This window comes from Cebus imitator, unplaced genomic scaffold (genome assembly GCF_001604975.1).
Source record: "Cebus imitator isolate Cc_AM_T3 unplaced genomic scaffold, Cebus_imitator-1.0 Scaffold58, whole genome shotgun sequence".
Taxonomy (NCBI): domain Eukaryota; kingdom Metazoa; phylum Chordata; class Mammalia; order Primates; family Cebidae; genus Cebus; species Cebus imitator.
The window spans coordinates 4,451,533-4,463,752 of NW_016107373.1; the positions used below are offsets into that span (position 1 = coordinate 4,451,533).

Genomic DNA, 12,220 nt, shown 5'->3' on the forward strand with positions numbered 1-12,220 from the left:
TCCTGGCGTCAAGCAATCTTCCTGCCTCGGCCTCCCAAAGTGCTGCAATTACAGGTGTGAGCCACCGTGGCCAGCTCGTTTCTGTCACATGTTTACAAACATGCCTGTTTTCTGAACCCTCCATTCTGTACCACTGGGGTAAGGCAGGGTGGGGAGAAAGCTCTCATAAAACAAAAACAAAACCCAAGGAACTTCAAGATAGCTACCACCTTTGCCAAGGATTGAGCCACCTCAATCATGTATCACCTGATTTTGAAATCTTTGAGTTTTTCTGCATTCAGTTTGGCTGTTAAGAAATCTGGAAGTTTTCGGCCCAACTGGTGAAAACTGTACAACAAACATTCCACATAACTGAACTGTAGCTTGGGTTCTTCATTACCAGCATTCTCTCCATTTTCTGCTTCTTCTGGAGGGAGGGGCATGTATTCCTAAGACAGAAAAATATACAGATGTTTGCAATCTGCTCTAAATAGTCAAATTATAAACAAATATTCAGGGAGTCATAGTGCATGCTTTTAAGGCATGGAGCATTAAAAACTATCAAAACCAGACACTTAGATTTCTTTTGTACTTGCTGGATCAATGCTTTAGCCTGTCTATGCTTCATATTAATCTGTTAAAGCTGCTACTATTAATAATGAAAATTAATGTAGCTATCATTTATTAGGCACTTACAGATAAAGGCACTGATGCCCCAAGATTTACAGTAACCTTCCCATCGTAACAAAGTTAATAAACTGAAGAGTCAGAATTCAATCTAGGTTTGACATCCAATGTTGTTGCTCTTAACGACTATACTATGCTTACTCCAAAAATCTTTTCTGAACATTAATACATATTGTTCAAGTATTGACTCATGACATGCAAAGTGCTGCCAATGAATTCAGTATCAGTACTGTAACAACCCAGTAAGTTATGATAGGTCTGGACAAGCACCGATGTTGATGACTCAATTCATGCTAAGGGCCTAATGCTTATCACTATTTAGTTATACAAATACATCAAATAAGAAAACCACTCAGTGATGTTGATAATGATTTTATCAGATGGCCTATTTTCTGCCTAATTATAACTTCTAAATGACAAAGTTTTCTTCCTGGTTGCTAAAGCTACTTGGCAGCTCCCTAGTTAGCAGCCTGAAGCAAATAACGTTGTGTAATGCTAACTTCAGTGTTGAGACTATTTAGTACAATCAGAAGAGTCAAGAGTTAATTTCTTTTATAGACATAAATGAAGAAACGCCAAGATTGATACAGAGTTTTAAAAAAGTCGACAACATGTGGAACATGAGAAGCTAACAATACTTGTTAGGATTACTGTTTAACTGAAATTTCGAACACCGGTTCTTATAATCTAGAAATTAATACTAAATCAGACTGTGGGCTATATATTGACCATCCCATAAGGAAAGGAAAAAGTTCTTACCAATAACTTATCAAATAGTTTCCTTAAATTTGTTTCTAGTTTTTCCATGTCACCACAAAATGAACTCATCTCTGCCAACAATTTCAATACCTAAAACACACAATTCACTATTACTATTTTTGAATAACCAAGGGCTATAAAATGACAGTAATTCTAGACAACTATTTAAGATTTTACTTATTTTCAATTATGCTTTTACAGATTCATCAAATTTGAAATGGAAGAAAACCTTAGAGACGCAGCCCAACATTTTACTGTGAAGGAAGTAAAAGTTAGAGATTATGTGACTCGGCAAAGTTATAGTGTGGAAGTGGCAGGGCAGACTCTAAAACCCAGACCTCATGATTTCCAATATATCTGCGAGAAGACGTATGAAAAATAATACCTATGACACTTGCTGCTACAGTGAATGACAGTGCTAATTACAAGATAAAAATGATAAATATATTAACTATGAAGACACAGTAAGAACTCTCGGCTGGGTGTGGTGGCTCACGCCTGTAATCCCAGCACTTCAGGAGGCTGAGGCGGGCAGATCACAAGGTCAGGAGTTTGAGACCAGCCTGGCCAACACGGTGAAGCCTCGTCTCTACTAAAAATACAAATATTAGTTGGGCATGGTAGCGGGCGCCGGTAGTCCCAGTTACTCAGGAGGCTGAGGCAGGACAGTCACTTGAACCCAGGAGGCAGAGGTTGTAGTAAGCTGAGATCACACCACTGCACTCCAGCCTGGGCGACAGAGCAAGACTCCACCTCCAAAAAAAAAAAAAAAAAAAAAAAAAAAAAAAAAAGAAATCTCAACAGCAATGAACATAGTCATGCTTAAAGTGGGCCTCATTTCCTATTTAGTCTCTAGATACTTATTCAAAATATGGGTAATGACCACTATTCTCAAGGTTCACTCCTGTATTACCCAATCCCAGTCTGATGAGCCTAGCCCTGGACATTTGAAGCAAACTACCCTGTCGGTGCACAGTGAGATTCTACTCTATCCCAAAGACCTATGAGGGAAATGGCACACACATTTCTTTATTTCAGTCCAATTCAACAATCACTTTGCGGTGCTTGATTCAAAATCAAGTTTTCTGCCAGATTCTGGGGATACAAAGGTGAATCAAGTTAAATGCAGGGAGAGATTATAAACAAATGGAAAGTAATACAGATGCTGTGAAAAAATGTTTACATACATTACAGCTGAGATACAACGGTAGGAGGGGTAGTGAATTCTATTAGAGAAGAAGGAATAAAATATATTTTGTGTTAATCGGGTTTAAAGTTGGCTCTATCATTTATGGACAGAAATGGATGAATTAAACATTTAAAAACATTTAGTTTACAAAGGTAGAGACTGACGATAATTAAAAACTACAGGCAGTGCTTTCTCATTGCAGCAAACTTTAATCGAATCCACGAAGCAGTCTTAATGCAATTAATGCTGTTCTAGGGAGATTACTGGCTGGCCATTACCAGACATTTAAACTGCTCCCTTAGAAATCAGATCTAAGTTGGTGGTTTACATCTTTGTTAAAATAAGAATGCCTTATCAGTGCTAAAGCTGAAAGTTTTGCTTACCTCCAACTGTATATCAAGACCTTCAACTGGGGTAGTCAAGGTACCAAGGTTAGGAAGAACCTGCTCACAGAAATACGTCACAAACCTCGTGGAATGGACATTTTTCTGTAAGAAATCCAAAGAAAATGCATTGTTAAAAAACAAATATTCGTTCAAATATTATAGCAGAATTTTATTCAATAAATGCCGAGCACTAGAGCATCAAGTTCTCTGACTACAAATACAATATAGTGCACACCCCAGCATGCCCCAGATATAACCTCAATAGGTGACCTACTAAAGGGCTTCAATAAGTTCATGGAAAAATGGGGAATTAAAAGATAAAGAATAAAAAATATAAACTTTATTTATCAACAAAAGCTCCACCAAGGTCAAGACACTTTTGCAGGCACTAATACCAGTCATCCCTAAAGAACTGAGGGTCCTGGGAACTTAACCATGTCAATGTAGTCTTTTTTACACTATTAACCAAAGAAATGTGGGTGCCCTTTAAAGATGGTTTTTAAGATTAGGCAACAAAAAGAAATCAGAAAGGCCCAAATAAGGACTTTAAGGTGGATTCCTAATGATCCCTCATCAAAACTCTTAAAAACTATCCCTGTTTGATGAGAGCAATGAGCAGGGGCACTGTAGTGGTGAAGGAAAGACTCCGGTGAAGCTTTCCAAGGATTTTCCTGCTCAATCTTTGGCCAACTTTCTCAAGACAAGCTCATAATACACAGATGTTATTCTTTAGCCCTCCAGAATGTCAACTAGCAAAATGTCTTGAGCATCCTAAAAAACTGTTGCCATGACTCTTCCTCTTAACTGGTCTCCTTTTGCTTGGACTGGTCCACTTCCACTTCCTGGTATCCATTGCTTTGGCTGTGCTTTGTCTTCAGAATTGCACTGCTAAAGCCATGTTTCACCTCCTGTTCCCATTCTTCAAAGAAATGCTTCAGGATTTTGATCCCACTTGTTTTAAGATTTCCATTAAAAGCTCTGTTCTTGTCTGCAGCTAATCTAGGCACAATGGCTTTGGCATTCATCGAGTAGGAAGCTGAACTTTTTTCAGTAAGAATTTAGTAAGCTGAACTAATTGAGATGTCTATGATGTTGGTTGGCTATTGTTATAAATCATTGGTCCTCTTCATTTAGGGCATAAACAAGGTTAAATTTTTCCTTGCAAATTGATCTGTGGCAATGGGCTTCAACATTGTCTTGTCCCTTCTCAAAATGAGTGATCAATTTGTAAACTGCTGATTTCTTTGGGGACACCGTCTCCATAAACTTTTCATAAAGCATCAATGATTTCACCATTCTTCCACCAAGCTTCATCATAAATTTGATGTTTGTTCTTAGTTCAACTTCAGCCGAATTCATGTTGCTCTGTTGGGAGCTCTTACCCTTTTTAGTTCCTCAAACTATATCCTGTTCAGACATGTTACAAGTTTATTTTGGTGAAAAATATTTTGAAATACATGCATTTTTTTTTTTTCTTCTTCAAAATATGCATTTTCCAGGAACTTTCTGAAGACCCCTTATATACTTTGCTGCAAAGTCATCTGGAGCACTGGGACATCTACACATTTTAATCTCTTCCTTGATTCTCAGGTCAAATTTGGGGCATGGCCAGGCGTGATAGCATATGCCTGTAATCCTAGCACTTTGAGAGGCCAAGGCGGGCAGATTGCCTGAGCTCAGGAGTTCGAGATCAGCCTGGGCAACATGGCAAAACCCCATCTCTACTAAAAATATAAAAAATTAGCTGTGCGTGGTGATGCATGCCTGTAATCCCAGCTACTTGGGATGCTGAGGCACAAGAATTACTTGAACCCAGGAGGTGGAGGTTGCAGTGAGTGGAGATCATGCCACTGCACTCCAGCCTAGGGGACAGAGCAAGACTGTCTCAGGAAAAAAAAAAAAGGGGACACATTTTAGTGTTGGATTTTCAGACTGTATGTTTCTCAAAAGGGATAGTTCTTTTATTTAATTTTCTTTGTAGAGACAAGGTCTTGCTATGTTGCCCAGGCTGGTCTTTAACTCAGCCTCAAGTGATACTCCCACCTTGGCTCACAAAGTGCTAAGATTGGATTACAGGCATGAGACACCATGCCTGATCTAGGATAGTCCCTTTAAGCTATGTTTTTCAAACTGATGTATGCACATGCCAGAAGATACATGGCTACAGGAAACACAAAGCCTGAGACAGAATGCAAAATTCTCATGACTTTTTAAAAAAGTCTCTAGAATGCTTTTAAAAAAATTTCTTGGCCAGTCATGGTGGCTCACACCTGTAATGCCAGCACTTTGGGAGGCCAAAGAGGGCAGGTTACTTGAGCTCAGGAGTTTAAGACCAGCCTGGGCAACATGGGAAACCCCCGTCTCTACAAAAAATATAAAAATTAGCGGGGTATAGTAGTACATGCCTATAGTAGTAGCTACTTGGGAGGCTGAGATAGGAGGATGGCTTGAGCCAGGGAGATGGAGGCTGCAGTAAGCCAAGATCGTGCCACTGCACTCCAGCCTGGGTGACAGGGCAAGACCCTGTCTCAAGGAAAAAAAAAATTCTTTCCCTCAAAAAATGCAAATATTAAAAAATCTAAAACCATTTCTGGTTCTAAGCATTTCAGAAAAGGGACACTACTAGAAAGGTTTAAGGGGAATGTTAAAGTGAATATTCATGGAAATATACACAGCTAATAGAGTAATCAAAATACCAGGTGTGTAAAATAAAGAGCTCACAGAGAAGAGGGGTACTGCCTGCCGAGTGCACTGTAAGAGCCTGTCCACACAGTCAGGATCCGAGGGATTGAACGTCTGTTCTAGGTCAGCCTGTTCGGCCACCAACTCTACAAGTTGCTGTCTTCCACTCACTGTCTGTAAGCTTTTTAACCCAGACAGTATTTTCATGAATAGAACAAATTCTTCACCAGTCACATCTTCTAGGACCTGGAAAAGAGACAATTCAGAATAAGAGTATATTTATTATTTGAATGGGAAAGATCAACACTGAAAGAGAATAGCTAATTTATTTCAGTTACTAAAGTCAGTTTGATATTAATGCTTCCAAAATACTGATGAAAAGGCAACTTCTAGCCTCAGTTAGTTGAGCTTCAGAGTAAACCAGGCATTCTCCAAGGGGGCAAAAATTGGTTCTTAGAAAATGTTACTTTTTTATGTACAAAAGCACACATATACATACAGGACCATAAACTGATATACAGTATATATTTGGGATTAAAAGTTCATGGGAGAGCAGCTAAGAAAACAATATCTTTAAAAATTTTTTTAAAGGCTCTTTAGGGGAGTGATTTTAAAAAATGGTTGAAAAATTCTGTAGCAGACTGTTGAATGCGATTGTTTCTCATATTTAAAAGCAGTCTAATTCACATTATTATAGTAATTGTTGTACACAAAACAGGACATCTTGCAGGTCTCATGTCAAATCTTCTACATCAGTGGGTCTAAATCTTTGTATTCACAGACCAAAGGAGCTCACAGTTATGACATACTCTATCAGATTACCAGCTGGGACATAGGTAAAACAGTCTGATATTCCCAGCTACAGAGCTATTTCTATGTAACTGAAAAATAAGTTTATCAATAAGGAAGTGGGCAGTAGTAGTCTGAAATTTCTACAGCCTGAACCATAAGATCTGTCACATGCTTTAGAGAAAACACTGAATCTTAACATATCAAAAAAGTAAACTATACCCAAAGTTTGTCACATTAAGATGAGTAAAAAGTGAACTGTGACACACCTTGCCAATCTTAACATCACAACTCTGCTAGATGCTGGGAGCACAGACAAGCATGGTCTCACCCTTGAAGAGTGGATAGTGTCATGGGCTAAGGTGAAAACGTCATTTGATGTGATAATATATTTCATTTTGAAATAGTTTAGAATACTATGAGAGAATATCATAAAATGGAAGGGAGAGGTAGTACTTAAGGAGTTTCCTGAGGAGGTGATTTGCAGAGTACTGAAGGTTGCATACATTTTAAGGACACTATCACAAAAGGAATGTAATCAGACTCCTTTAAATTATCAAATTGATTCATCATTACCACTGACAAAGGTGCTGAATGTAGGGTTTAGCCCTTCTAGGGTTGGGGGGTGTTTCTTATTACTGTGCTGAAGTGCTGGACGAGAAATAGAGACAGGACACCAAAGAACTGAAAAAGAGCAGCTGGGCTGGAGGGCCAATGCCACTTGTAAGCAGAGACAGGCGAGGCTTTGAGTGTTCAGGTGCGTCTGTACTTAATTAGGTACAGGATGGAGGGAAGGGTAGTGAATGAGGTTATTTTAAGGATAGTGACAGGGTTAAGACACTTACGTGAGTGATAAGCAAAAGGCCTATCCCCATTAGGTCACCGAGGCAAGGAGGTAGGCAGTGGGCAGCAAGGGGTTTACTTCTATTAGCTTACCGAGGCAAGGAGGTGGACAGTGGGCAGCAAGGGGTTTACTTCTATTAGCTTACCGAGGCAAGGAGGTAGACAGTGGGCAGTAAGGAGGGTGCAGTGTGCCACATTTTTTATTTAGGGGCAGGCTACTTTTTGTTTTGAGTTAGCACAGTAGCAAGAGAGCTGACAGGGTTTACAACCACCAAGGCGCAACTACACTGGTGGGGTTTTAAGCCCTCCGACGCTTGTGCGATTGCTGACCTGGGGCCAGCTTTCCACAGTAACTGGACGCAAGATACTACAACTCTTTTACAGGAGGAGGGACTTTCGCTTTAACCTTGCAATACAGCGGGTATTTTTATGATACTGAACACTGCCGCCTGGGCCGGCCTGCTATGTAGCGCATGCCCTTTTAGGCAGGGGCACTACCGCCTGGGCCATAGATTCTTTTCTTGGTATGGCTATATTTCCCTAGTACCTGCTCTGCACCGTGTCTGCTCTTGACACTTCTCCAACTACAAACTAAGATATAATTATATAAAAGGATTATATACAAGGAAATAGTAGTAAGATATTTTTTAGGCACTATCTGTGCCAGGGGGGTCTGTTTAGCTCTCATTCCTTGGTGCCCAGAAGGGGGGTTACCCACTAAAAACAATCTAAGAAAAACTCAGAAGTCCTATGGTGGTTCTGATATATCATTTTATATACAAGCCACACATAACAATGATGAATACTGCCAACGTCAAGTATGCTCTTTTGCTTTAGAGAATTTCCACCAAATGAAGAAGACCAAAGCTCACCTTTTTGGATTCAGTTAGTATAAGCTCTTCCACTTCCTTTGTTAAGACTTCATCTGGTAAAGTCTTAAGTTTTGTAGAAAGGAATTTAATTGCTCGTTCCCTAACAATGTCCTCTCCTTGAAGTATTTGGCTGAACAATCCACCTAAAGTCCCTGCAAAACAAAATAGCTGCCTGTTGCAAGTCAATTCTATAGTGTAATGGTGTTTTTCCATTTAACTCAATTTATACTATTTCTTCTGAAACAAGTTAATAAACTTCCCGAGTATCATCTTCATTACTAATTAAAAGTAGTCTGAAATTTCTACAGCCTGAACCGTAAGAGTGATCACATGCTTTCTTCATGAAGACATAGCTCGAGCATGACTTTCCTTTTTTATCATTACTAATAATAAGACCCAGGTATTTTGGAATAATTTTTTTAAAGTGTCAAAGGGAGTTTTTCCAACAGATTTCTTATGGAAAAATTTGATCTGTTTTTGCAGTTATTTCTGCTGGTTTTTCTAGTCATAAACATCTTGACCTAAGGAGACTTTTTTCACAATACTTAGAATTTTTATGAAATAGAACTCTGGGTAAACCCTATACTTTATTTGCAATTTGTAACACCTAACTCTGTGGTTTTGTAAGACATCAAACAATTCAGAGTAAGAACTGGCCTTACCTTTTGCATCCATTTTAAATATACTTAACAGGGCATTATTCACTAGGTTAAATTCTGCAGAGTCATCTGGATGGAGAAAAAGTGGAATAATGAATATACAACAAATTTAAAATATCATGTGCTTCAGTTTCAGACTTAAGATTCAACAGTTTCTCAAGGTTATATTGACAGGAAACTTACAACTTAAGCCATTCCCTCAAGGACCAAAAAGATACCTGTTCCTTATAAGGGTAGAAAACCCGATCTGGCATGCCTGAAACACTTTTGTTAAGATGGTACAATTATGAAACTGCAGGAAATTGGGGGGAAATTATGATACATCAAAATACCCAAAAGAATCTAGTTATTACACCTTCATAACAGAATTAAAAACAAAACAATACTAGGAATTCAATAACCGGAAATCATTGAGCTTTAACTACGGAATGAAAGAAGGAAATTTAATCTCTATCAGAGGTAGGACCTCCAGCTCTCCTGCACCCCATTTAAAAGCTAAAAATAGAATCAACATTTCAGAAAGAAGATATATTTTCAGAGAAAAAGGTAATAATGAAATCCCTTACCTGTCTGTAAGAGTTGTGTTAGTATATCTGCCACTCGAGGAAGATTTTCTCCAGTGGCAAATTGAGGCAGTTCTTTAATTGCTTGACGTCGAATCTGGGCATGATTTCAAACAAAAATTAACCAAAAACTATCGCCCTTAAAATAAAAAAGTTTTTTTTAAGATAAGGTTTTGCTCTGTTGCCCAGGTTGGAGTGCAGTGGTCCAGTCATGGCTTACTGTAGCCTAGACCTTTCCAGGCTCAAGAGATCTTCCTGCCTCAGCCTCCCTAGTAGCTGGGAGTATAGGTACAAGCTTCTATGCATGGCTAATTTTAGAGGCGGGTGTCCCTATGTTGTCCAGGCTGTTCTCGAACTTCCCACTTCAGCCTCCTAAAATGTTGGGATTATAGGCGTGAGCCACCATGCTCTAAGCTCCACTTTTTAAGAAAACTAAAACCACAGAGAAACCATAACTAGGGGCATATGAGACACAAAAATATAAAACAGCAGATTTCTAGAAGTTTTAAAAAGAATTTGCTCCAATTTAATATTCAAGTGTAAAGAATAAAATGTAAAAAGGGATGTTAACAATGTCTGAAAGAGACATTTGAGATTATGAACAACTGTTTATATGGTAATCATATGCAACTGTTAGGTTTTTTACTACCTTTGGGCTTATAATACAGTATTCCTTAAAAATGGCTACTGTGGCAATGCTATACCTAGTAACTGTTTACTTTAGAATTTTTAGTACTGACTACTAAATACAACATTTGTGGCTATATTCTGTATGTTTAATTCCAAATACTGATCTAGGCTTATTTGATTTTTACATACAAAATGTACAGCGGGTCAGGTGAGGTGGCTTACACCTGTAATCCCAATGCTTCAGAAGGCCAAGATGGGAGGACAGCTTGAGGCCAGGAGTTTGAGACCAGCCTGGACAACAAAACAAGACCCTACAAAAAAACTAAAAATGAGCTGGGAATGGTGCCTGTGCTACTTGGGAGGCTAAGGCAGAAGAAATGCACAAACCCAGGAGTACAAGGCTGCAGTGAGCTATGGATGTGCAACTGCACTCCAGTCTAGGCAACAGAGTGAGACCCTGTCTCTATTAAAAATATATATATATACAAGGGTTATATCCAGCAAATTCTGTATGAAATGTTGGCAATTCACTGTTTCATCTAAAAAGACAAGAGCTAACAGCTGAATATTCTTAGGAACTTGTGTCAACAGCCAGAAATACTTCCAGTTAATTCTGTTCCCCCCACCCCAAAAAAACCTTACTTCTTTTTAGTCTAGTAATCCTATTCACTTATTATACAGACTATTTTTCTGCCATGCAAAATATATAAGGGTGGTGAAACTACATTTTATGGTATAACACTAATTTAAATATCAAAGTGAGCACAAATTGATTAAAAACTAACAGTCTAATTTCATATACACAATGAACAACAATCTCCGAAACAAGATGTGAGCCACAAGCCATTTTTAACAGCAGATAAATGACATGCAAAACGAAGTATTTTGAGATTCGATGCATTTTTCGTAACTTAAAGGTGGTAAAAAGGCTAACACATTTTCTCAAATGTAAATATAAGCCTGGGTATGATGTCATGCCAGACCATACTGCAGTATTTTATTGTGCACTCTGATATATCAGATTGCTACTTCAATGATATTAGTCACATACAGATATATCTAAAAGATTGCTATCAAGTGTCATTCATAAACTTACAGATACATCTTCATCTTCACAGAGGTCTAACTGTGCATTGATAGCAGAATCAGCCAATTCTGGAAAATGCTTAAAGAATTTCGGAATAAACTGAGCTGCCAATCGTTTCTCCTTAGTACCACCTTTCACACCATCCAATATCACTTGGTAGGCATCTTTATGCTGAAATAAAGAAGAAAGCAGGAAAGACACATGATTTTGAAGGATGGGAAGCTAAGTAAAAGAGCATAACAAACATGTTAGAGAGTGCTTTACATTTTTACACAGGCTAAGAAATAAGGCTTTTTTTTGGAGGTTTACTGCTTAAACTGGACACTTATCTTCCCAATTCTGTTCTCCCTCCATCTTTGCTTTATTTCTGAGTTTGGGAGACCGATGATTCTAATTTTAAGAAAAAAAGCAAATGTGTTTGTTAATATACCAATACTTTTTCATTCTAGCGATTACTGACTGACTCTAGACTTGTGACCGTATCACGCTTCAAAAATTTGTAATGGGCCCAGTGCAGTGGTTCACATCTGTTATCCCAGCACCTCAGGAGGCTGAGGTGGGCAGATCACCTGAGGTCAGAAGTTCAAGACAGTCTGGCCAACATGGTGAAACCCTATCTCTATCAAAACACAAAAATCAGCCAGATGTGATGGCATGTGCCTGTAATCCCAGCTACTTGGGAGGGTGAGGCAGGAGAACTGCTTGAGTTGGGGAGGCGGAGGTTGCAGTGACCTGAGATCATGCCACTGCACTCCAGCCTGGACGACAGAGCGAGACCCCGTCTTAAAAAAAAAAAAAGCACACACACACACAAAACAAACAAACAAAAAAACCATAATGATGGCCAGGTGCAGTGTTTCATGCCTGTAATCTCAGTACTTTGGGAGGCCAAGGTGGGTGATCACTTGATGTCAGGACTTCCAGATCAGCCTGCCCAAAATGGTAAAGCCCCCACTACTAAAAATAAAAAATTAGCTTGGCATGGTGGTGGGCGTAATCCCAGCTACTCGGGAGGCTGAGGCAGGAGAATCACTTGAATCTGGGAGGCAGAGTTGTAGTGAGCTGCGACTGTGCCACTGCATTCCAGCTTGGGTG

General features: G+C 39.0%; 1 protein-coding gene across 3 annotated transcripts in view; it reads right to left on the reverse strand.

The window, feature by feature from the left end:
• The window catches only part of API5 (apoptosis inhibitor 5), a 30,337-nt gene that overhangs the window by 12,316 nt on the left and 5,801 nt on the right, over positions 1-12,220 (reverse strand). For all 3 annotated transcript variants that reach the window (XM_017529417.2, XM_017529419.2, XM_017529418.2), the window contains exons 2-9: positions 11,135-11,296; positions 9,412-9,505; positions 8,849-8,914; positions 8,187-8,338; positions 5,722-5,928; positions 2,998-3,102; positions 1,426-1,515; positions 247-428 (exon numbers count right to left, since the gene is read on the reverse strand). In XM_017529417.2, coding sequence (XP_017384906.1) covers positions 247-428; positions 1,426-1,515; positions 2,998-3,102; positions 5,722-5,928; positions 8,187-8,338; positions 8,849-8,914; positions 9,412-9,505; positions 11,135-11,296 — 1,058 coding nt within the window. The remainder of the gene's footprint in view (positions 1-246; positions 429-1,425; positions 1,516-2,997; positions 3,103-5,721; positions 5,929-8,186; positions 8,339-8,848; positions 8,915-9,411; positions 9,506-11,134; positions 11,297-12,220) is intronic.